Genomic DNA, 25,606 nt, shown 5'->3' with positions numbered 1-25,606 from the left:
TAATTACCTCTGGTTATATAATAAACCTCACACCTGCAGCTCCTGCTATGGAGAAAATAGAAGATCAATATCTATTTCATGCTTGTATAGTACTGTTTTCACTACATCATTTATTGGTGCAACAACTCAATTTTGACCCACTTTGTGTGCATTAAGGGGCATTAAGGTGCTTTTGGTCGTTTGGAGATTTATGCTGCCGGTGGGCTTCGTGTTTCAGAGTAAACAGAGTCATTACTGACTGATCCAGAGTGTTGCTCCGGCTGAGCAGCAGCTCTTGTTTTCTGAGACAGAACTTTCTGCATTACGGAGGCCCATCACATAGTTGAGATAAAAATCCAGCTGTAAAGCTTCACTCTGAAGCCATTTTTTTTTTTTTTACGCTAACCGATTACTGTTATGGGAGAAGGTTATTTATGTCAGTTCATATATGTATTTTTATTCACATAGTTTCCTCTGCTCACAGAAAATGTTTCCTCAATACCTTTTGAAGAAGTGCACAATAATAATATTCCCAGCACTTGTGTACAAGGAGATAAACTTTGAGAGGAGCCTTAATGTTTTCGAGAGTAATTGTTTGCTGCAGTGCCCTGTGAAAAGTCAAATTAGCTTTTCTAATGCTAATGGATCCATCGACAGATTAAATGGCGCTCTGCATAATTTGAAAATGACCTCTCTATGTTATGGCATTTTTTCAAATTAATTTATATTAAAAATGTGATCATCTCAATTTAAATGCGGCTGCATCCTCTGAAACTAACCTCTTGAAATCTGCCGCTCTAATAAAAGCGCCGTACTTGGTGGATGATTAAAAGCAGCCAGTTTTCGGTGACAAAACAAATCAATTTACTGTGTCGTTAATCCTTCAGAACATATGGATCATGTTTCAGTTTATGGCCCGTTTACGTTGTAACTCAACAATTAAACTGAGAAGCAAAGGAGGGTTAAGATCTCTTCCCAGCGGATGGCGGCACGACACTTTGTAGGTATAAGCAGGTCTGCCAAGGTCTGTAATCCTGCCAGGCTATTCACATTTCACTATTTGACATTTGCTGACTGGGGCATGATGGGAATGAAGCAGCCACTGTGACGGTGAGGCAGGAAGGACACTCAGTGACTGTAGAAGAGCATCGCTCATATCAGTGTCAGGTCCACAAACCACAGGTTTCTCACATTTCCAACTTTAACAGCTGAAAATAATGTAAGAAATTAGGATAGTTCCTTCCTTCTTCCAATGCTTTTTAAGATCCTCAGTCTACAATGTTATGTGTCGTTCAGTTGTAAATGAATAACAGTTGCAAATTCAACAAAAAAATGATTCAACAAACAAACAAAACACCTCTATTTCTGGCTTCATGGTCAAAAAAACATTGATCCCGATGCACACTCACCTGCCAGGCAATTAGATCTCATTTAGAGAGCTTTTGTCTGAGTGGCCGACAGCGCCGTCATGGGAAAGACTCCAACAGGGAGGCTGTCACGAGTCAAGCTGTGGAGAGATGCTTCACTTCTCTGAAAAGATAGCTCTGGTAAATGCTGAGCCATTTCACAATAATGTTTCCCATCACAGGATTGGGAAGACTGCAGTGTGTACAGAACATAATGTGTCACGAACATCTGGCACGGTGGGATTAGGATGATGATGATGATGTTTGAGTGCTTGGTGACTGTGCATTATGCACAGACATGATGGTAAAGGGTTTAGAACAATCCCAGGCTACTGCATCCTGTATGATTTACATTTAACTTTTAATGAAGCCCTTTGCAAAAAAAACAAAAAACAAACAAACATTGTTAATAGAGTGTTTAAAGTTTGTTATCCATGATATGAGTCAGTGGAGTTTCACAAAATCTGTTGCTTTTATCTTTAGTTACAAACAGGCCTTTTTTCAGAGTCCAGCTTCTAGGTTATTAAAGATTATCATTTGTAATGTTGGGAATAACCGACAACAACATTTAGTTCAATGAAATCATTACCAAATGAGTCTTGATGCCCACAGGTAACTCTTGAGTTGCCCACAAGGCCTAAGAATAGTCATCAATACAAATTAGGTTATTAAAATACCCATTATTTATTAAATTTCTAACAACTGACCCTTGTTAGGTTAAAATAAATTAGTCTTAGATTGAATCAATCTGTTGAGGCAAATGAGACATTTCCATTTGTTGTAGGAGAGAAATTCTATTTGATTTAAAAAGTAACACAAAAAAGTAGATTACAGTAAAAAAAAAAACACAATTGAGATATATGTGAATATCGTGCACAAGCCATATTACTCATTCGATTAATGGAGCTTTGTGTTCGCCTTTGCTTTTCCTGCAATAAATAAAAAACCTGCATCATATTATATATTTCCTTGGTGAACTTTACACAGTATTTACCACCACTGCGAGCAGGCAGATTATATTCATTTATTCAGTAGTTATGGTTAAAAACTACTCCCGACAGCTTCACGTCTCCACTGAAACACCCACCGCTGCTGGTTCTGCTGGACGTTTCTCTCGTCTGTTTGGTTGACTCACAGCGATGCCGTGTCATTCGGCTGGATAAATGAATAGACCTCCAGAACAGAGGTTGGCAATTAATCTTCCACAAGGACCACATGGAAAACCGGAGGTGCTGTGGAGGGCCAGGCCGTAAGCCCAGTTCAGCTCTGGCTGTAATGACACGTCTCCCGACAACAATCACAATATCAGATATTTTGGATAACCTTCTGTTCCGGTTCAGCTTCAGAAAGGTTCTCGCATTAATCTCTATGCTTTAACGTTTTATCTGATGATGACAATTCAGATTTTAATGCATGAACAAGACAAACTGTTCTCCTGAAACTAAACACATGGACTTCTGTAAATAATTGCAGACTTTTTTTCACTTCTGTTTAACACAATGAAGGCACAGTTTCACACAAGTGTTAAATTTGGATAAATCAAGCACTTTAATTCAAATCGTGATTTGCAGCTGACTGCACAATGCTAAAGACAGATGTTGTCGGACCTTTGACTGTACAAATTGTATTTAGGGCAAGTAAGGACAATCTTCCAAAAAACATCCAACTTTTATCTTCTAAAAGAGTAGGAGTAGGGTACAATTTACATCATACACAGAATTTTAAAGTTAGATGGGCGAATAATAAATGGAAAAGACTTTGTCCTTCAGTTCAAGGAGTAAAATTGTGGAACAACCTGGGTAGGCAGCTCAAGGAATGTCCAAATATGAAGTTATTTAAAAAGAAACTTAAAGAAATTACTTTTGAAAAATATATTAAGGGGAATGATTTTTGTTTATAAAAAAGGAAGTGTTATTAACTGTACTGTGAACACAATTGTGTAATAATGAAGGTTGCAATATCTTGAGTTAAAGAGTTTAAGTAAAAAGGGGTGGGAGATAATAAGTGTTACTTCATCCCACTCCTTTTCGAGCTAATATAAATGTGTTTCTGTTATTGTATTGTGTTGTATTGATTGTAATGATTTTTGTTTATTGTAATGTAATTTTTGTTTACTGCTGAGCACTGTGAATGAAATTCAGCTCGAAACAAAATAAACAAACAAACCTTTGCTTTTGTTAATTTGGTACTTTGATCAGAGCGGCAGGTGTCGATGTAGTACTTCATTTGCACATTCTTCCTTTGCGGTTTTTTCTCAAGGTACTTGCAAGTAGATGTGAGTGTGAGTGTGACTGTCTGCCCCTCTGTGTTTGCCCTGTAATAGACCAGCATCGACTCCAGAGTCCCGTCATTTTCAGCTGGATAAACTTTTAGAAGCTTGTTGGATGAATAGAAATAAATATAAATAAATGTCATTATTGCTGCGGGTTCACAAGATAGAGAAATCTGAAGCCTTTATGATGAACAGTAAATCTTCATGTTTTTAGTCTGGCTGCTGTCCAGTTTAGTCCAAACAGCTCTTCAACGAGAGAGCTTTGGAGTACATAAATAGAAAGATCTACTTTGGTGATATATTGGCTTTCTTCAAAACAACTGTTGGATGACAGAATCACCTCAGGGCAATTTGCTTGTTTCAGAAGTGAAACAAAATGGTTTTCAGTTATGATTTTTTTTTTCTATGTTGAAAATAAGAGTCTTTAAAAGACCACCGCTAAAACATTTTCAGAAAGCAGGTGAATTCCTAGTGGCATAAAGCATCGTCCATCAATCCACCCGTCTGTTTAGCTTCATCACTTTCTTTTAGGATTGCTGCTAACTGATAGTTTATTACTGCTGAAGATGAGAAAGAACACCTTGGACTGATCATCACTCCATCACAGTGAAAATCACAGGAATCCCTTCACCAGTTAATGTAACACCCTGCATGGAGGATCAAAGATACAAGAGTGATGTTGACTGTTAATCCCAAAAGCCTCTATTTGTCAGCTTATCAATTAAAAACATACAGTGGAAATGACCAATCTATCAACGACATGTCCACTAACAGAATGGTCGAGAGGAAAAATGTACTGATTCCATTTTGGATGCAGTCTCTGGGGACCACAGGCAGACCGAAGTGGCACTGCTCTGACTTCATGTGCATCGCAACGGATTAAATAGCTGTTTCTGCACTCTCTTCCAAACAAGTATTTTTTTTTTTTCCACTGGTGACCAATTACTGTGATGTTTTTGCACTCAGATCCATTAGAAGGGGAGGCATAAGCGAAGTAGAGGAAATTGCTCTGAAGATGTCAGCAGGAGACTCAAGGTTCAGCGTGATTCATGGACTGTTTTTATTTCCACGGGACTCAGTCGGCCCTTTCAGTGGGAGAAGGAAAAACAAAGAGGTGTTTCTTATATTTGTGTCTCTATTGTTCTTTTGACAGACCTGGTAATCGTTTGAAATATTGACCTGGATTTCTCAAACTTTTAATCATACGATTCTAGCTATATAATCAACTTCTCCCCGTTCATGTCTGAAATAAAACTGGCCGTGCATAAAACGCGACACTGAGGGGAAAAATTGTATTTTCTAATGGCAGCTGTAATCAAGCGGTGCTTTTGAAAAACACAGCCTTGCAAGATTTATTCAGCACGCAGGGCACTGATTGCTCTTTTCTTTTCCTTTCTCAGCAGGTGCAAACAATCTTCAAATTCCCGCTCTAACATATATTTTACAGTAATACACCAGTTAAGTGTGAATAGATCTGACTAAGAGCACAGCGTCAGGAATAATTTTAACATCAGTGCTGCAACACTTCAAAACCCAAAAAATGCAAGGGTGCATCTGTGCAGAAAGCCGGAGTGACTCTAAACATTAGAAAGAATTTGGTCCAAACCTTCCTTCTGGGAAAAGCCCTTGTAGAGGGCAGGCAAAAACACATCAATTATTCAGCTGCAGATATCCCATATTTGACCTTATACAAAAATTCATTCCCTTGTGTTAAAGCAAGTTTGAAAAGAGATGAGAACAGATACTTGAAAGACGTCCACATGTGTGGGGGAGAAAAAAAAAAAGAAAATAGAAAAAGAAAGGCATCAGTATGAGAAACATGATCCCTCTGCTGCATCCTCCCTCCACATGTTGATTGATGGGATCACGAGCAACCTTTGGTAAGAAAAGACAGGCCGAAATGTGAATGGAGACCTTTTTGCATCACTCTTCGCAGTATGCATTGTGATGGTAATGTATTGCCGAATTTGTTAATTTCCCCTGGCTTCCTCTTTTTTTTTTTTTTTTTTTTTTTTTTTTTTAATAATAATAAGAGCTGAAACTTTAATGTTGACAGCTGTCCTTGACTGGCCTTGAATGGTTTTAATACTCAAAACCAAAACTGCAATCTCCCAGACACTTGTATAAAACATATTGAGGTTTTAACAGTGCTACAGTGCACTTTCCAGAATGTTAAAAATGAATGCCGTAAACTTCCCTCTGCATGTGAAATGAGTGAGTGATCCATTTACACATCCTATATTCTCTGACCTGTGTTACATTACGACGTGCTAGCGCATTTTTAAAAGAGCTAAAACAAGCGCTCTGCTACTTAGCCGGGGCTTTTAGCAGCCGCGGTGCATTAAAACCTTGATTTCCATATTACTGCTATCATTAGTGTTATTTCTGCATAATTTTCTGGCTGTTAAATCAATTATGGGGGTCTCTAATCAACAGCACACCCTGCAGGTATACTGCTGGGGATCTTTGAAAATAATTCGGTGTGATTAGAGAAGGTGCACACTATTTCAAAAATGTAACAACAGCTTTGTGCAATCAGCACGTATTCAGTGACAATATAACAAAAACACCTCCAGGAAGTGACAGGCAGCCGCTGACATCTTTGGATTTACAGCAGGATTATGTATAGTTTTGTATCTCTATACGCCCGCTGCGAACCAGACAGAGAAAAATAAGACTCAGCCGGTGACAGCAACATTAGTCTGCTTACTTACGTGTACCATATCCATTGTGCCCGTGACAGCCATTGAAAGATGGGCTTTGTTGGACATGTAATGACACAGCCCGACAATTGTGTTACAGTAGGCACAAAGAAAATCCATTTGCTACTTGGGATGGCTGGAATAGGAGGATTTCACAGTTCATTGTGTGAGATAGACTGCATAATATATCCTCAACTGTGATAAGGAGGTGCTGTGATAGCTTTTGGTTTTGGTCAGACAGTCAAGTCTGGTTTTGGGAAGGACTTTTTTTTTTTCATCCTGTGTCAGAGAAATGTTCTCCTTTTGTCCTCTATTTTAGCTCGGATGTCAGCGGTGAGGCTGCTGCTGGTCAGACTGTACACATGATGGAGTCTGAAACCCGGAAAAATCTTGTGATCAGCGTCTCAAACAAAACTTTCAAGTAAATAATGGACTTGAAATATGCAGCTGGGTGTATTTTTTAAAGTAACAACTTAGCTGTCTTCATTTTTTTCCACCTTGTTGCTTGAACTTGGTGATCTGATTTCCTCAAGTAGCTTTGTGGCTCTTTATCTTAATGTTACTGCAAGCTGCATGATGATTATCTGTGAACAGAAAAAAAGATTTATACATTTTTTTTTTGTTTTCCCCTGTTTAAATTTAATTTCTACATTCACCGTTTGCATAACGCTGTGGTTGAAGAGCACTGGTTATTTGAGCAATGCTTACATCCTGCCCTCTTATTCTCATTTCACATGCAGCGTTATGTTGTCAGTTTGAAAAAGCTCCACACATGACAGCCATCATCAACAACCCTGCTTTCAGCAGTTACAGCAAAATGTCTGTAAATCTCTGCAAAATTCATTACAGTCAGTTAAACCACATGATCAATTTCAGCTCTTAATTTAGCAAATATTTAATAAATGACACTCTCTGCAGGTCATGACATTCAGGGGAGAAGAGAGGTACTTTCGATGTACAGCCCGAGGACATAGTTTCCCTTTATGAGGAGCTACTAAGTTAATTATCTTTTCAATTAAACATTCTTAATTCCTAATCTGATTTGGATTTTCACAGATCTTTGTATGAACATTCGAACTGAATGTTACAAAATCAAAGTTTTGCTCTCTGTGCAGTATTTTATCCAACATGACTCTTATGGCAGGCTGCATTCTGAGAAAACATAAATGCTCTTCAGATGTATTTGTTATTGAGTTCCATGAAATCATTGTGCTATGTTTACAGTGGTTAGCAAACAGCTTGTATTGGAGGAAATAGCTGCGATTTTAAAATGATATTGACAAGTTTTTGAATGAAAATCAGTACGGCTGGCAGCCTCGGTCTGAAGCACAGCTCATTTGGCTTTTCAAAACACATTTCCAATAGCGATCGTCAATCTCCCTCCACAAGTAGCTCTGAAAGCATACCTAATTATGTACAGTGCTCAGCAGCAAAGGGCAAGAATGAAGTGTTGATGAACTGTGGACCTCTTGCAGAGTGACCTCTACTGTGTATCTGAAAGCCAAGATCTCTCTATAAAAAACGTTTGTTTTTGTTTTTTTTTTCCACTTTCACCTGCTGCATCTCCAAGTTTGATAGAAAAATCATTTCAAAAGTACGGCTGGCACAGAAAACAGAAACAGCTGTGTTAATTTGGTCAGGCGGCCTTGTGCGGAAATAAACACAATTCTTTCAAAGCACTGTTTTATTGTGTAGAAACTGAGAACAAAATGTACAATTTCACATCAGAATGGTTGTTGACGATTCAACAGTTTTTTTTTTTCCTCCAAAGACTCAAATTAGACCATGAGAAATGTTAATTCATTGTTGTACTGTTGCAATAAACAAACAGAAAAAAACATGACACATTGACATCATACAGTGCAATACAATGCTATGAATACAACGCTATGGTACAAACATAAAAGAAGACTTACTGTCATTTCAACCAATCCTCTCTTTGAACCGTCCACTCACCCTTCCATCCATCCATCCATCCATCCTCACCCACTCATACATATGGGTAATGATAATGCAGTTCCAATATGTGGATTTCTTCAGATCTATATCTAATGGGATCTGCGACAGAGTCCACAAAACGACTGTATTTCACAGTGAAACTTAGCTTAATTATATTTACACAAAACACAGACAAAACACACACAAAAAAAAATAAACCTTGTTGAGGGAATTAGTACAAAATGTGAATTATTCTAGCCAGTGTGTGCTGCAGTCTCAGCATCTTTTATGAGGATTTTAGCCTTAATTGTCTGAGTAACTACATCTGATAAGGTTAGTCACCTGTATTATTCTTTAAAGGGTCATTTTAGAGACAGAGACGTCTGGTTAATTGTATTATTTTCTCTTTAATTACCACAGTTTATCACCTCTGACTCATTCCAAAGCCAGTCAATCAGAAAAGGAGTTATGGGACATTGGATGTGGTCCAGGTTCCTCCCAGCAACCACTAATTGACGCTCATCCTTCTTTTGAATTCCAGATCATAATCTGATGCTTCAAATCACCGCGCCAAGGTAGTTTCCTTTAATGTCTTTCATTAAATCTCTCAGCATATTGTTTTATGCCAGAGCACAATAAAAACTCCTTAGCAGTGGATCTCGTAAGCAACTTGTGATCCAAAGAGGAGACTCTGGCTGAGGAAAAGCTCTTCCGGGTCCGTCGTTAGGGGTCCCTCTCCTCCGTCGGCTGGTTTTCTGCCGAGCCCCGATCTCGTCAGTGTCTGCACCATTTCATGTTCCAGGAGAGCCTCCTTCATTCCTTTCTGCTGGACAAATCCGCTCATCATTGGGCACCTGGATGAAGCGGAACCCGCGACCGGCTTGGCCCGGTTGAGTACGTACATCTCGTGACCGTGGTCATCTCGGTACTCCTCCAGCTGCGCAAAGGTTGTCGGTCCATCAGAGTAGTCGTTCACATAAAGGATACTCTCTTCCTTGCTGGTACAGTAGGATCCATTGTCCTCTTTCTGGTACTGCTGGTGACGAGTATAGATCATGATCAAGAGGAGAACTGCCGTGAGCGCTAGTAAGGAGATACCGATAGCGATTGCAGTCTGTGTGGCGGGGCCCAAAGCATTGAAGTCCATGCTGTCCTGCTCATACAGAGGCTCCTGGCTGACATCCAGAACCTCCGGCTGATAGAAGGAGTTGGATGAAACGTAAGAGTGTGTGTTCAGACGAGGCCAGAACTGGGAGGAGTATGACGAAGAGGACATGTTGACGGCCAGGTGAAAAGTAACCCGAGCGACGCCACCGGGGTTCCAAGCTTCACACTCGTAGCGCCCAGCGTGTGCCACAGTCACGTTGCTGAGGAACAGCATGCCGCTGCCCATGTCCGGATCAAAGCTGTCTCTCTCGCCGCCCTCCTCGGTGCCGCGGACGAGTCCGTGTATTCCACCGACTCCCCCTACTTTGATGCCTCCACCGCTGGGTAGAGCAGTTACCACCCCGCCGGCTCCCGGTCTGAACAGCTCCCCGTTGGGTCCCAGCTCTTGAACCAGGCCACGAGGCGACAGCTGGGCCTTACCATGGGAGGCTTTCTTCCAGGTGACCTGAGGCTGGGGGTATCCTGACGCCTGGCAGGACACTCGCAGGCTCTCGCCGAGGCGCACGGTGAGGTGGCTGGGCTCCAGCTGCACCACGGGGGGGATGCAGACCAGGCTGTTTGGAGCCACTTCGACCAGGCTGAGGTGGGAGAGGCGAGGCGGCTCGGAGCACATCAAACGGCGCTGCTCCGCTGAACTCAACAGGCGCTGTCCATCCTCACTGATCCAGGTCCTCAACCAGCCGAGAGCACAATCACAGCGCCATGGGTTCTCTGGATGAGAGCAGACGAGAAGGCTTCATTTGTGAAAATCTATTTTTTTTTTTTTTTGTTGTAGATGATGATTCCAAATTATTTAATTAGAACTGTATGAACAGAGAGACTAGTCAACCCTGACTGGAGTATCTAGAGACAATAATTGTTTTCTACATGAGGTCACATTATGTATTCCCTCAATAGGCTTTCTAAGTGATGTCTTTGAGGACTTTTTTTACTTTTCAAAGCTCTTTAATTCAGTGAAATCCTTTGAAATTTAAATGTGCTTAAGCGTATCTAATTTTGCTTGACAGAAGTCTGTTTTGGTTGCACCTTGAACGTTGTTTCAGGAAAGCTGAATTCACATCAGTCTGATATTATTGTATCATGTTACAGCAGGATATGATATGTTTGAAAAAATGTGCCGACCTGTGACACGGAGCACCTGCAGGCTGACAAGCGGTTTGAGGGACGAGGCTCCCAGGGTGCGTAGGTGATTCCTGCTGAGATCCAACAGGGCAAGGGATGACAAGCCCGACAGAGCCTGCTCCGCCAGCATCTCTATGCTGTTTTCCTGCAGGTGGAGTTCCTGCAGACGCTGCAATGAGGTAAAATATAGAAAGATGAGAACAACAACAACAACAAAAAAAAGCTCATTAAAAAAGAAACTGAACTGTCAGTTGCAAAATCAGGAGGGTGGGTTGTTTCCACCAGTCAGTCTTCATCATATCACAGTATGATAAGGATTAATCAGACATATTGTAAGAAATTTGATTTATTGGAAGTAGAATATCAGAAAAATGTATTGACCTTCTTCATATATCCATACATCACTTCATCTCAGCTCAAACAAACCAACCTGCAGTCCCCTGAAGGTGTGGTCCTGAACCCGAGTGATCTGATTGCCAGCGAGATAAAGGATCCGGAGATGCTCCAGGCCCCGAAACATGTCAGGGGTGACGAGGTGGATGAGGTTGCCGTTCAGGGCGAGCTCCAGCAGCTGCCCCTGGCTGAGGAAGGCTCCAGGCTCCAGGGCTGAGATGCTGTTATTCTGCAGGTACAAATAATGAAGGTTTCCCAGGCGAGTCAGGTCCTGGAGACGGATCTGCACTATGGCGTTGTCTTGAAGAAAGATGGTCTGGAAGACGGAGGAAATTAAGTTAGCGGAGTGACTGTGAATTGATTGCATCCGGTAAACAGAGAACAGGATGTAATGTTTGAGCTGGTGTTTGTTTTTTGAAAGCACGTAGGTGTTGACTTGTTTGATTCAGCGGGGAGAAAAATGTATTAACCATAAGGAGAGATTACTCTACCAACAGGGCTACCTTGAAAGCTATCTCACCAAGCTGTGCAGGGCTTTAGATGTATGTTAATGTAGGCAATCCAAACAATGTGGTATAAACTACTGTTCAGGTTGATGGCGATCGTGATGGTGCAGCCCGTGTTGCATTTCCTGTTTTGCTGCTCATTTCTCTTCCCAAACACTGTGGAAATTACAGACCTTGTCAGTAAACATATTCCAACACAACACGTTTGATTGATTGGAGCTGTATGAAAAGTGCTCTCTATGTTTGATCCGCGATGCGTGGCTGTCTGCTTGATTGGTAATGTGCATTCATCAGCGATGTTTTCACAAAGGGAAAACACTGGGCCATGAGGTAAAGTATGATCGACGAGATGGACCTGGCTGATTGAGGTTAATGGAACAATTTATGCGGGACATGCTTTTCATTAATATTCATGGGCTGCAGTGATGTTGGGGGGCCTGAACCCGAAAGGAAAAAGGCGGTGTAGTGTTAAACATCTTCTCAACAGATGATCAGAGGGTGTTCGAGTCACTTTCTGAGCAAGAATGAATAATTACACAGCCAACAGTGCAGCCCCTCCCTCAGGCTCACATCAAAGAGGGTCATGGCGAATTGATTAACCACAATCATTTCAGGGTAATAAGAATGGATCAGAAAGGAAGCCAGCTGCAAACTGCTGGTGTGGTTTGGAGGTCAGCTGATACACAGTGGCGTCTATTGCCCTAAAGTTTTGCCGATTGACCCACTGACCTCCGTGACAGACGGGACACCTTGTGGGATCTCTTTGATCCCCAGTGATCCACACTCCACCGTGAGACTGTAGCAGCGACAGCCGGAGGGGCAACTTTGAGACGGCTGAGGGATAAGGACCGGGACGATCAGCATGAGAATGAACAGGCCCATGATGGTTTAGCAGTTGATCTTCAGAGACAAAACCTACAGAGAGAAGGCAGAAGAGAAGAAAGAAGTTAACATCAATCACTCAAGAGGAACGTGATTTTATTTATTTATTTATTTTTTTCTTATCAGTGCTGAATTTCACCCTCAAAGCAGTTACCGGCAGCAGGTGCAGATGTGTTGTATAAGCAATGATTGTGAAATGGCAAGGGAGGATTGACGGGAAAGCAAGAGAGCATAAGCATATCTCTTCATCCCCGGCTGTTTTCCATTCAACTCTGCCTATTCAGTGGAATTGCAGCAGCTTCTATTATGGGCTTCAATTAATTAAAGATGTGATAAAAGATGTGCAGGTTGCCTCAAGGACCTCTCTCTTGTCTGTTTAATGCATGCGCAAACACACTTACACTCTCCCTATTTCTGTCTCTCTCTTTGTCTTCCAAACACACGTGCAAATGTGCAGCAAAGAAAAAGTGGCTCTGTCTTCAACCCTGCAATCTCAGAAACCACACTGACTTCCTCAAAGCAAATTTCAAGTGCTAACCAGGTCTAATCATCTGATCAAAACCATCAGCTTTGGCTGCCGGCTGCACCTTTCAGCAATATCTTCCTTTGATATAAACCCATCACGGAGCAATTCATTCATGTACTTTTTTTATGTTCAATACACCCCAGAAGGAATAAATTGTTCGGGTTGGCTGTTCACATCAAAACCGACTCGGACTCACTGTACGATTCCACGCAGCCCGGCCGTGCTCACAATGGCTCATCGGCGGCAGATCACATGAAGATACCGCAGGGTTGGAGACATAATGCATGCTGAAATGTCACACTGTGCCCGTCATTCAGCTCCTGTGACAGCAGGTAGATTTACTGCTCCGTGCCGCAGCGCCTGCTTTGTCCTACAGAAGCTTCTTTGAGTAGAGAAGCGAGATTGATCCAATCTAAAGTCTGACATTGTTATTAAACATTTATGCGCGCCCCGGCCCCATCTCTGTATCCCATTAAACCTATCTAACTCGGGAAGATTCTCGTTGGATTAACACTGCCGTCACTTAGATAGATAATTGATAGCATTAGCATTTTGCTCTGAAAGATTTGACAGTCCTTTAATTTATTAATTATCAGAATGTGCAGAAATCTGAAAAAAAAGTGAAGTGATGAAAGAGGTTTGTGCCTGAAATAAATTGTGACTGATAAATATTTAGTTTGCCAAGTCTTTGAACTGCTCCGTCTGTCTGATGTCGAGCATGTCCCATTCGTCGTGTTATGATCCTGACCAGTGATTTAACACCTAAGTGGAAAACCACTGGGATCTGTGGTTCCGTGGCTGAGAAGTTATCCTCAGCACAGCCACAATGCATTAATAAGCAAGCAAGAAATGAGCTGGATTCTAATATTGTACATTTGATTTAGAACACATTTACAACGATAACCAGTTAGATTAATACAATGTGACCTACATAAGCTGTTCAATTGTCATCTCGCTGCAAAAAAGAAAAAACCAAAAAAAAAAAACAGAGAGACAGTTATTAACAAAAGCAAGCCATTTGCTCTCTGGAGCTCTCCAAACAAGCATGGAGGGAAATTATGTCTTCCTATTGTATGGAAAAGAAAGCACAAAAATTCAATTCTGTAAAAGGCCTTGGTCTGTCATTGAGCTTTTGTTACTTCTCACTGTGAGATGACTTCCAAATAGCTTTGAATTGCTTGAAAAGTGTCAGGAGGGAACGGGAGAGGAAGACACTCGCCTGGCCTCGGCTAAGAATATACACAGAACAGGACGCACCATCTGATATTTGTTGTTAGAATATGAGACCAACATCAATGCAAATGACACCCTGCCACATCGAGAAAAAATAGCTTATGCATCTCTCTGTTCGGTCGTCTGGGCGACAATAACGCCGCGCACGAGGCGTGAGGACAGTCTGCTGAGATCCACACACAGGGATAACCTGTGAAGTTATCAGTTCTGTAAATGAATGTAGACAAAGACAGAACGGGAGGGATTCTTTGACAAAAAAAAAATGCTGCTTACACTTGTTTTACAGTGCAGCCTACAGTGTGCTCCTCTGTTTCACATTCAGCTCGCTCTCACTGCGCCCGACTCTCATCTTTTGTCATAGTGATGTGGGATTTCAGTGGTAAGAGGTCAATTTGTTCATTTCAGTCGCAGTAATCCTCTGTGGAACATGCGTAATCTGCACAATCAGATGCTCGTTAGCTAAGCCGCTCTCGGCGCCGTCGACATTTTCATAGAGGCAGCTGCTTTTGTTGGGCTTTCAAAAAAAAAAAAAAAAAAAAAAACCAGGTCAGCTGTATATCTTTATTGACTGTGTGGAAATGTGTAAATAGGATGATTAGAGCTTAATGTTGTGTACATAGATCTGAGAGTCAGAGAAGAGCAGCTGGAAAGACCTGTCATGGCGGGTGTCAGTCAACCAAATGCCAAGAGGGGAGCTCATAAGCCCCGCGCCACACAGTATGTTCGGCATGCGCTGTCAGCCTCATCCTCCCAACATGCATCCACACATGTCTCTGCAAACAGCGTTTTGCACTGGACTCCAGATCAGACTGGAGTGTGTTTATTTGGACATTTCTGAAATTACAATTGTCTCTTTTATTCTTGACACAGCGCTCTGTTTCCACACCCCAAAACAAATCATCGGCCGCTGAACAATCGCAGCCCGGCTGTCCAAACATTGACGGCACAGAGAAACGCGCCGCACAGAGCCGTTATGATTTGCTCCTAGTTTTTTTTTTTTTTTTTTTTTTTTTCCAAGGAGGGTAGGTGTTGTTGTGTCGGAGGTGCAGCAGACAGCCAGAGTGCTGGAGGCAGAAGCAAAGTTCACATCCCTGTGCTGCCACTGGAGCAGGTCGGCCTCATCCGTTGTTATGGTAACTCCGGTGATGAGTCAAGGTCTGCTCGTGGGGCCCGAAGGCCAGCCACATTTCCTGCGAGCTGGTGTTAGGCAAACAGCTCTGCAGAAATAGAAGTTGTCATTTCTCGGGTGAAATTGCTCACAGGCACTCGAGCTATGTGATGACCCAGAGCTAAATTGTAAATTCTCTTTTTTTCCAAACTCTTTTTTTTTCCCTTCAACTTTTTCATTGATTCTCCCGTCTCTCTTTTTGCTCTCCTGTTCCCTTCACATTTTGTCTGAAAGCCTCCATCATTTTCCCTTTCCAAGCCTCTGACCTCCCTCTATTCCCATCTCTCGTCCTCCTTCACTGACTGACAGGTGCTAAATCATTTGTCTCAGAGCATCCTTTTGTCCACAAATAGACTCAGGCCAAGGCGGTGTGGCACTAACCCAAGAGTAACACGCTGACTTTGAGAGATAGCCTCAACCCTGAGTGCATAAAATGCACACATACATGCACTCATAAACATGCAGCGCACGCACACAATGTAGCACTTGTACACCAGCCACCAATGTTCAGACACACACATACACACACACACACACACAGACACACTCACTTGACTGGCAGATTCACACACATACCGAGAAAAACACAGACGCTTATGCACTTGCACATTTTGCCTCCATCCAGCAGCAGCAGCCATCATCATTCATGGGCACAAACCAAGTCAGATGCAAAAAACTCACACATATTTTTTTTTTTTTTTTTTGGTGTGTGTGAGCAGTAAAGAAAGAACTGCTCATTTAATAAGTCTGCATTGATTCCTTTATTTTTCCACTACTTCTCTGTTCGGTCCAGCTCTGCAGACATCGATTTTCACGGTGAAGGCACATGGGAGGGGGGCTGGCATTTGTGAATGTCTACGTTGAGCAGAAACACAGTAAATGAGTACACGTTGCTTATTGCCGGGCTGTGTGTGAGTGTGTGTGTGTGTGTGTTTGTGCCGAGCCCGCTGTCAGCACGCCTCCAGCAGAATCACCCTCTGAGCTGCGGCAGCTGCACTCCACCACTACTCCCAGTGGAGCATTTAGTCTAAAACCCTCACTCAGTTTTCCCATATTTAGATGAACTCGATAAATCTTTACTTTATAGGAGTCGGGACTTCATAAACTGCTGTGACACATCTGTCTGTGAGGTAGAGACTGTCGACGGCAATGTAAGCTGGCTCAAAAGTTATCGACCTAAATGACATGGCGACTCAAAAAAGATGTTTTTCTTGGATAAATATAATGCTTCACAAGCTGTAACTCTGAGCAAAGAGCAGTAACACTACCTCAAAGATAATGGATTAAGAAGAAAATACATACATTGTCTCCTTGTGCTCAACAAGTTTCTGTGCTGGAATTGCTGCGAGGCAATTTGATTTGCGGCTGATAATTGAGAACTAAAACACAGTGGCAACTGTGTGGCTGCGTAATCAATATTCCATTTTCCATACAAGATTTACTTTTATGCCTTTGCTGTTCATCATGATTACTCAGAGCTTTAAGGAAGATTTACTACCTCTTTTAGCCTTGTGACTTTCTCCCCCTCTAACAGTGTGCTTCCTTTCTTTCAAATCCAGTTCTTTATCTGCATGATGAAACAGAAGCAACACTGCACAAGCTGCGCAAAGATGACGATTTCATAACATCTAAAGCATTTCGCACTAATACTGTATTGCCTTTGGAGAGGATTTTATTTTACTTTATCCAGATGAGGATAATGTAATGTGAAAAAAGATTTCACTTTTTCATAAGGCATTGGTTTTAAAAGAACGCAGTTTACAAGTCTTGGTTACTAAATGTCTGAACACAGTTCGAGATTAATCCACCTTTACGGCTCTCTAGTTATTTATTTCATGACAGTTCAGATCATTTGCTGCTGTTGTAAGTTGTTCATGATGTGATTATCATCATAGTTGTCTTGTTCTGTTGCGATTTCAAAATTAAATCTGTTCAGAGATTCACTTGACTCGATTGAGGGATTTTAAAAAAAACTATGGCCTGTGGGACCATCTTTCAAAGTGTAGAAAATACAAGTATACATCAGTCAAGTAAAACATCAGCTTTAGTAAAATTAAGAAACCTGTGGTGAAAGATCAGTGATCCAGTGGTAAGACAAGTGCGAGCTGCCTTACTGCTAGTAAAGTAACATCAAAGCATCAAAGACGAGCTCTGAGGCCGGATTTGTCAAAACATGTTGAAGGCTTCAGAAAAATGGCATCCGTTGAGATGTGACTTCTGCAGACATGAAACAACACTGTGACAGGGACGATTTCAGATCTTTAGCAGATTTGGAGAATCTGACAAAGAAAAACAAAAATAACATCAACAGTAAACACTTGATAGTTAAATATATCAATGAAAGTCCCAAACTACAGTGTACCTGACATTCTTTACCATGGCAGAAAAAAAAAAAAATTTTTTTAACATGAATACATGGACTAACTATTTTAATGATACACAGTATGATGCTTGGAAAAAATACTTGAATAATGTGCCATCAATACAAAATATAAATATAATACATTGGGAAGCGCCGAATTGAAAAAAGAGCACATAATTCACTTCATTTCCAGCTTAAACAGCTATACTAACTGAATTTCATAGTGAATTTCTCCAGGTGCACACTATTTAGTTCCACTGTCCTACAACAGCATACCATCATTTGCACCAAATAGCCCTTTTTGTTTTTGTTTTTTATATATATAAAGAAATTAGCAGAAAGCGAAAGTTTACCAAAACGAAAGAGGGGAAGAATGACGACAACAATAATCTCGATGTTTAGCCAGCAGTGATAAAATGTAGCCAACAGCAAGTCGTAGTTGTTAAGCATCCGTCTCCTCCTCAGCTGTGCAATAATCAAAATATATCATTGACTATAAATCACAGGTTTATTTTGAACTGTAGAATTCATCTTGAGGATCTTTTGGATTTTAAATATATTTTCTTTTAAATTGACCTATTATTGAGTTTGAGCAACTTACTTGCTCATCCACCGTTAGTTCTTTACTTTTAACCATGCTCTCACTGTTGTGTACTTATTGGTTTACAAGGAACAAGACAAATTGCAAAGGTAAATAAACAACACGTTGGTTGGACTGCATAGAAATCAGCTTTGTTCTGGATGAGGGTACGATGATTTTCTACTATAACTCATATGGGTAGAACTATGCAACATTAATTGCATACAAAAATGAAAGCATTGCCAGCATTGCATTTTTATGGATGATGCATCATAAGTTCCCATCCATCCATTTTCAACACTTGCTACATCAAGATTCAACATGTACAAGGCCCCAGCCAGCTAATGCTGCCTTTGAATACATCCCAGAGATGTTTTGAGTCAACGTAATAGCACAACTTCAAATTTTACTGACTTGTCAAATTACTTTATGAGACACTCAAAGCACCGTCAGCCTCATAGCATAACTGCTTAACTTCCATTTTCAAGGTTTTCAGAAATGACGGAGCAATGTGAGAACATTAGTGTCTGGCAGATATCACGACTTGACCGAAATAAAAGTGAGATCATTTTGCTATGAATCTAATGACATACAGTATATTCCAAATGAAATGTGTTCATGTTGCATATAAACTAACATTGAGATGATTAGTTCTGGAGTACCAACAATAAATTACACCATCAAACCACCAAATGGATAGTCTGCTATATTCACAATAAGATGAAAAGATTGACAAGACTTTGAGCTACGAGTGTGGCATCATTTGGCGAGGATGTAAATCAGCATATTTCCTGAAATGTCAAACAGTTCCTTTATGATGATAATTATGCAAATCTTAAAAAAAGCAATAACAGTGAACGGAGCATCAGTCACGTCTGTGTTTGTGCATTCAGGTCTTAGTCACTCATTGTTTTCAGGCATTTAGTCGACATTCTGGCAGCAGTTTAAAAAATGGCCTTCCCTTTTAAAACATTACTGTCAGTATCTTCTGCCCTTTACCTTTCAAAAGAATCAACGTCAACAACACCTGTCGGACACTTAACTCTCCCGGTTTTTTTCCCACAGTTTCTGGTGTCACTCCTTTCTAAATGGCACTTTTCCCTTGCCTCCCTCGCTCTTGTACACTGTCCCTTCTCATAGTCAAGGTTGGTTGATGCAATCGATCAGAGCAATTTCATTCACAGTGGTCTCTTCTGACAGGCTGCAGAATTTATGAGTCCATGGATTAAGCTAGAGCGAAATGAATGGTTTTGATTTTTATATTTCTTTTGCTCCATTTTCGTCAGTCCGGTTTGAACTTGTCTTCTTCCCTGCCCATACCTACAGGTGGAGTTAAACATACACACACCAATCACTTTTCATTGGTGAAGGTTTGTTTTTCATTTTTAGGGATGAATTATATCAGACAGGTAAAGAAATGCTGTATTGTCATTTCCTATTTAAACTTTAACAGTCTCTTCCAATTTAATATGTCTCACAGTTTCAATAAAAGTATTCTCCTGGATGGAGTTTTATTTGATTCTATTTTCTTTTAAACTGACGCATTACTGAGTATTCCCTTGAAGTTCCAGATGATTGACTCTAAATTGTACATAATGCTCCTTTTTATGGCAGATCACTTGGAGGTTTAGGTATTCCTCAAGCAGCAATAAAAGTGTATGTGGGAGAGCTTGTGTGTTTGTGAGCGTCTGTCTGTGTGTGTGTGTGTGTCCAAAAATAAAATGAAATGAAAATGATGCCTCGATAACATCCGCTTATCATCCCGCTATATTGCATTTCTGTAAGATTGGGTGCTGTGTGCTGAAGGAGTCATTGAATCCCCATAAATTATGTCTCTTTGTTGCCATGGAGGTGAAAGTATCTGCTTACTCCATGTCATGCGTGTCACATGTATGTCAAATTACACTCTGTCACCAACCCTACATTGCAGTTATCTGTGGGGTCTTGCATATAGCCCAGAAATAATGGAACGGTGGGATAAATCATTATTTTTTTTCTCCATTTTCTCCCCTCATGCATTTCATTTTCTTGCTGATCTTTGCCATCTGCCCATATCCTTCTTAACTCAGGCCAGAATTGGGGGGGGTTGCTATACAATTACAGCCAAGAGAGATTTCAGTCATCATTGTCTGGCAGACAGTAGCCAATGAAAAATTAAAGATCTCTGCAGGCATAAGGAGTCAACTTGTCCATACGAATCCGTCCATGCAAGGCAGATTCGCCACCCTTGGAGTTAAACAAACGATGTCCTATCCGGGGGCCCGCCATTTGGCTCCACAGCGCTTCGTGTTCGGAATAGCAATTAAACAGAGGAGCAAGCATTGCAACTCTGACATTACGGAGAAACAGTGATGCTGAAAATCCATAATGAGAAAACATGGTTGTCTTCCTAGGAACATATAATATTAATAGTTAGCTAGCACTAACCCTAATCATAGCATATTGCTTCTGGCAACTCCAATGGTATCAGTGTAATCTTTCTGCCAGATTCCTACAGGGTGTGTGCTGTGCTCAGCAGTGCTCTTATTACACTTCATCTTTCTTATCACAACAGTATCGCTTTAACATTTCCATGTGATCTGGTTTTACAGGGAGTCTGCAGTGAAATTGGGATAGCTTGTCTCTAAAAAGCATCAAGATCAAGACAGATTTCCTGGTTATGTAGTGTTTCTGCATAACAGATCAAAGTAAAGCCCTGAATCACTGATGCGATCTGCTATTGTCCTCCCAAGTTACCTAACCTTGTGGAAAAAAAGCAAAACAAAAAGAGTTTACGGAGGAGACAGCATGGGCATTTGACAGCACGTTACCACATTTGGTCCAATGGATGACCCAGTTGTCAGAGGATTTGGTAAAAGTTTGCCAAGCCTCACACAATGCAACACAACGACCCATCTGTGCAACAGCTCCACATACGTGCAGGTGGAGGTTTTTCTGCTGAAGCTACTTTAGACAGGAGTCAATTCAGCCTCACGCAGCCTGTCGCTTGTGCTGCTGTTGAGGCTGTGTAAGTCATTATTTATTCAAATGCACTCAGTGGCCCATTTATTAGGGACACCTGCACAGCAGACAGCCACGATATGCAACTGCCCTGATGTTGAAGCCATATTCACCTCATAAAGTACAATTTATTCCAAATAAATCTTACTTTATGAAACATGTTTATCATGAGGAGGGAACATTAAGCACATCAAAGAGAGTTTAGGGGATGCATAGAAAATATTTACAATACAAACAGACAATTAAATATCCTACATAATTCTTAACATGAAACAATAATAGTAGATGTGTTTCTAAAACTGACAATTTGAAGTCAGTGAGTTTTATTGGTTTGCATTATGATTGTGTTAATAATGAAACATATTAGTTTGGTCCTCTTCTATTATATCACATAGATAAGGCTGTGAGTTACATCCGAATAGTCCAAACACAATTCCCTCTTATATGCTGTGTGGGGTTAAGTTTACAAAAAACGTAAATAAAGTGCTACCATTCAATATGAGGCTTAGTATGAAATCATCCTTTGGCATCCCTGTGTGGAAAAACGAACGCTGGCTCTTCGTTTCACTCGAACTTTACGCGTGAGCTTGATCCAGCCATAAAAACAAGTGACGGCTTTTGTTTCACTTCCACTAATCCAGGAAAGTGCACTGCGGCCAGTTTCCTACCACTTCAGTGCGCATCACCAAAAACACATGGCTGTACGGATGTCAGATAACATTTCAGCAACATCCAGTCTGGCTATCCCGGCTGCAGACCGCTCATCGCTACCTCCCCGCTAAAAAAAAACACAACTGCAACCTACCGACTGCTTGAATCCGGCTGCACTTCAGAGGAGACGGAAATATAATAAGACGAATCCTCCTTGAAATCAGTGCATGGAGATGCACCGGGGCATTGTTTCCTGCCTCCTGCCCGGCTCGCTCCCGGCTGGGTGGCTGCTGCTCACGGTCCACACAGGCTCGTCTCGTCCATTGTAATTGGAGCCGGAGGAAACTGCTCGCATCTGCCAACGCCGGACGTCAGCGCTGATGTCCGCACATTCAAACTCTTGTCTCGCGCCTCTATTTTTTCCCTCTCTCTCTCTCTCTCTCCTGCTTTGACTCGTTTTGCTTCTTGTTTTCTGCCGCCGTTGGATGCTGTCTCCCAATAGTGACCCACTCCTCTAATTATCTCCGCTTGGATGGACTCTCTCTCTCTCTTTCTCTCTCTCTCTCTCTCTCTCTCTCTTTCTCTCTCTCTCTCTCTGAGAGCCTGAAAGGGGGAAGTGCAAAAGGGGGCGGGGGGTCCTTTATTCTCTTTGTTATTCTCTCTATCCTCATTAATTTACTTTTGCAACATGGATTTCGTGGTCCAGTTGAAGTGTGATCTCTGCGGCTAAACGAGCGTCGCTTCACTGTGAAAACAACATTTCCAAGGAGCGCACAGTGATTTCAGCACCACGGACAGCGGCCTTGTCTTTTTATTATGAGAGGTTACAGCCGTGTAAAATGCGATCCTCCATGCTCCGCTGCTGAAAGAGAAACGCCACTAGTTATATTCCGGGCTGTGGCCACGAACAGTAATAAGAAAACCCGGCAAAAAAAAAAAAAAAACGGGGGAAAAAGTGCCATTTCAGAATGACCAAGGGCACGTGAATTCAAGCTGAACCGCCGGCCTTTTCAGATCCGACAAAAACCACATTGCTCAGTCATAGCGGACAGTCACGGTTCATTACTAGTCATGTGGAAAGAAGATGGATTTCACAAGAAGTTATATAGTATTTTCCGGTACCTTTAGCACCCTCATTGCTGATAGTTCACCCTGTGTAGCACTGAGTACTCTTTTCCTCTGCTGTTTTGTACAGGAGCACAATAACTTCATCTGTACCTATTTTATAGTGAACGACTCTTGCATTGATCATTCTGCCTCATAGACCAACAAGTTTCTGCAGAGTAAGTTGGACATATCAACCATTTGCTTTCACTTGTACCCTCATAATCACTTCATTATGCACCCTAATGTGCTTTGAGTGGCATTTTCTGTGGATATTTCTGAACCACAAGGAGATTTTATGAAGGCAGGTATGTAGGAAGTTGACACACCACTCAACCCCCAACCTGGAGAACCAGGGGTTGACTCTTAGTATAGTCTCCATCCTTTGACCTATTTGGCATGGATGGCGCTGCCAGAAGTACTAGACTCCAGCTGACATAGCTCTTGGGATCATGGAGACACAAAAAACCGCCCCACTGCAGACGTAAACATAAACTGGGTCAAACTGGCACAAGATCGCCAGATTAGCTCAAGATCACCCGGAGTGGCATATTTTTGTAGATGCTCTACTCCTCTCAGGAGTGATGGGGTTAAGACCTTTTTGCTTTTGAGAACTGCCTGATCCGTAGTGACATAGATTCAGCAAGAGCCTGGAAACATTCCTCCATCTTCAAATGACAGCATCGCACAGTTACTGCTCAGCTGTCCTCGTCCACCACATCGAAAAGATCGATTGGCTCAAGATTTGGTGATTGAAGAGGGCATTGAAGAACCTAATAAACACCCTGCATTGTTCAATAAACTAAACTGAAATAGCTGGAGTTTTGTGACACGGTTCATAAATGGATGGTCAACAATAATCGGTGACATTTGAAGGATGCTTAATTGATTGTAAGAGGTCGAGAAAATATCCCCACGCCACCGCACCAGCCTGAACTATTGATACAAGGCAGACGAAAACCAAAATCTGATCCTATCAGGTAGCAGAAATCAAGACTCATCAGACAAAGTAATGTTTTTCTAGTCATATTTGGGACCCCGAGAAAACTGTAGTTTCATGTTCTTAGCTGGCATGTATGGAATATAGTGATTTATTCTCTTAAGACTGACTTGAAAACATTTTAAAATAATTTTGCCAGAGAATGCTGGCGGGCCATCATAATCATGTCGACTCGCTTTTATACACTGAATTCCTGCCAGATGTTTTCTAAATAGATGTTTGCACTGACGTTTATTTGAAAAGGTGCACACATTGAAGTTGCCAGTGAGCCTTCTTCAGAACTTTGCTGACTGCCCTTGCTGCCTAAATGCCTAAAAGCATGGACATTTGCTCAGTCAAATATACTTTGAGTTTGCCTGAATAACCATTTTCATTCAACTGGACTAAAAGAAATAAAGTAACCTCAAAATGAAAAACATAAGCTTCAAAATCATTTAAAAAGAAATATGGATCCTTCCATGGAATTTGTGCCACTTAAGAGTAATGCCGTTGTTGCACAAGACTGTTCGGCTGAAAAAAGAACTGAACCGTTAAATGGAAACCCAGTGTTCCTCAATTGTCTACATGCACATGCTCACCCTATAGCAACGGCTCATGATCAGAAGAACGAGCTCACAGAATTTATCATTTGAAATGATTTCTCTCCAGCAGGGTGAACCTTTTCAACTCTTCAAAAGCAAAGAGCTTGGACATCTGAGAGGAACTGAAAAATAATGCTGCTTTTCCTCCACATTCAAAGTTGAAGACTTTTAGCTATTTATTCAGAATGCCCCATGGGTATTTTCTGTTTGAGGGTTACCAGAGATAGCCAAGTAGGACAGGGACCAAAAAACATTGCAGGGTCCTTTGAAGGAATTACGTGTCTAGTTTTGATGGTTGGGTGGAGGAATGGATGCTGTCTGTGCTGTCTTTTTAACATTAACGTACTGATAGAGAGCATGTCGACAAAATTAGCAACGTCCAACAACATTGCAGTCATCCTTCTGCTGTTGAACTATTTCCTTATTACTTTCAAGTGACTTAGCTCTTCAGAACAACGTTAAATTAAAATCAAAGGTACCTGAGAAACAGATCGTTCACCCGATCAGCTGCTAGCTAAATGTACAGTATATCTGTGCTGACCTTCCAGGTTGTCTCAAGCACACGTTCAGGAGTCTCAATATGAATATCTTTCGTACAAAGACGTGCCTCATAAGAAGTTAAAGCCAATCTGCTGCAATATAATCTCATCACATGCTCTGCCACCACTGCGAAAGTTCATCAGAGGTAGGCGGTCGTTGTCAAACCTGCTGGGGGAATCGCAGAAGCTGCATGCATGCGCCTCGGAGCGCGCATGCCTTTGATGATGACTTGATCACACACTAATCACACGCCACAGCAGTTAAAACCACACTGACCCACATTTAGTTTGGTTTGATTAATCGCGTTGTGCATGTGTGCGCGGGTGCGTTCCAGTCGGCACACGCGCGCCTCAGATGATCACTGAAGCGTAGCTACACGTGAAAAGGTTCCCATACACGAGCAGGTACATTAGAATGTGTCTAATTGCATGTCTTTGTAATGCTGAGCGCGCCACACTATTTGAGCTCAGATTTTAATGATCTCCTCCTACCCC

The 25,606-nt window shown here is 41.5% G+C and overlaps 1 protein-coding gene across 1 annotated transcript; it reads right to left on the bottom strand.

Moving 5' to 3' along the window:
- Window positions 1–8,337: 8,337 nt before the first annotated feature.
- On the bottom strand, window positions 8,338–22,303 carry lrrc24 (leucine rich repeat containing 24). The gene is made up of 5 exons (XM_030114208.1): window positions 22,042–22,303; window positions 12,215–12,400; window positions 11,017–11,295; window positions 10,587–10,755; window positions 8,338–10,175 (listed from the first exon to the last, which is right to left on the bottom strand). Exons 2-5 carry the CDS (start codon window positions 12,365–12,367, stop codon window positions 8,944–8,946), a joined length of 1,833 nt encoding a protein of 610 aa, XP_029970068.1. The 5' UTR covers window positions 12,368–12,400; window positions 22,042–22,303; the 3' UTR covers window positions 8,338–8,943.
- Between the last annotated feature and the right edge of the window lie 3,303 nt (window positions 22,304–25,606).

This window comes from Salarias fasciatus, chromosome 18, assembly GCF_902148845.1.
Source record: "Salarias fasciatus chromosome 18, fSalaFa1.1, whole genome shotgun sequence".
Classification (NCBI taxonomy): domain Eukaryota; kingdom Metazoa; phylum Chordata; class Actinopteri; order Blenniiformes; family Blenniidae; genus Salarias; species Salarias fasciatus.
The sequence above is the reverse complement of the archived record's forward strand: the minus strand, read 5'-3'. Positions and strand labels throughout refer to the sequence as shown.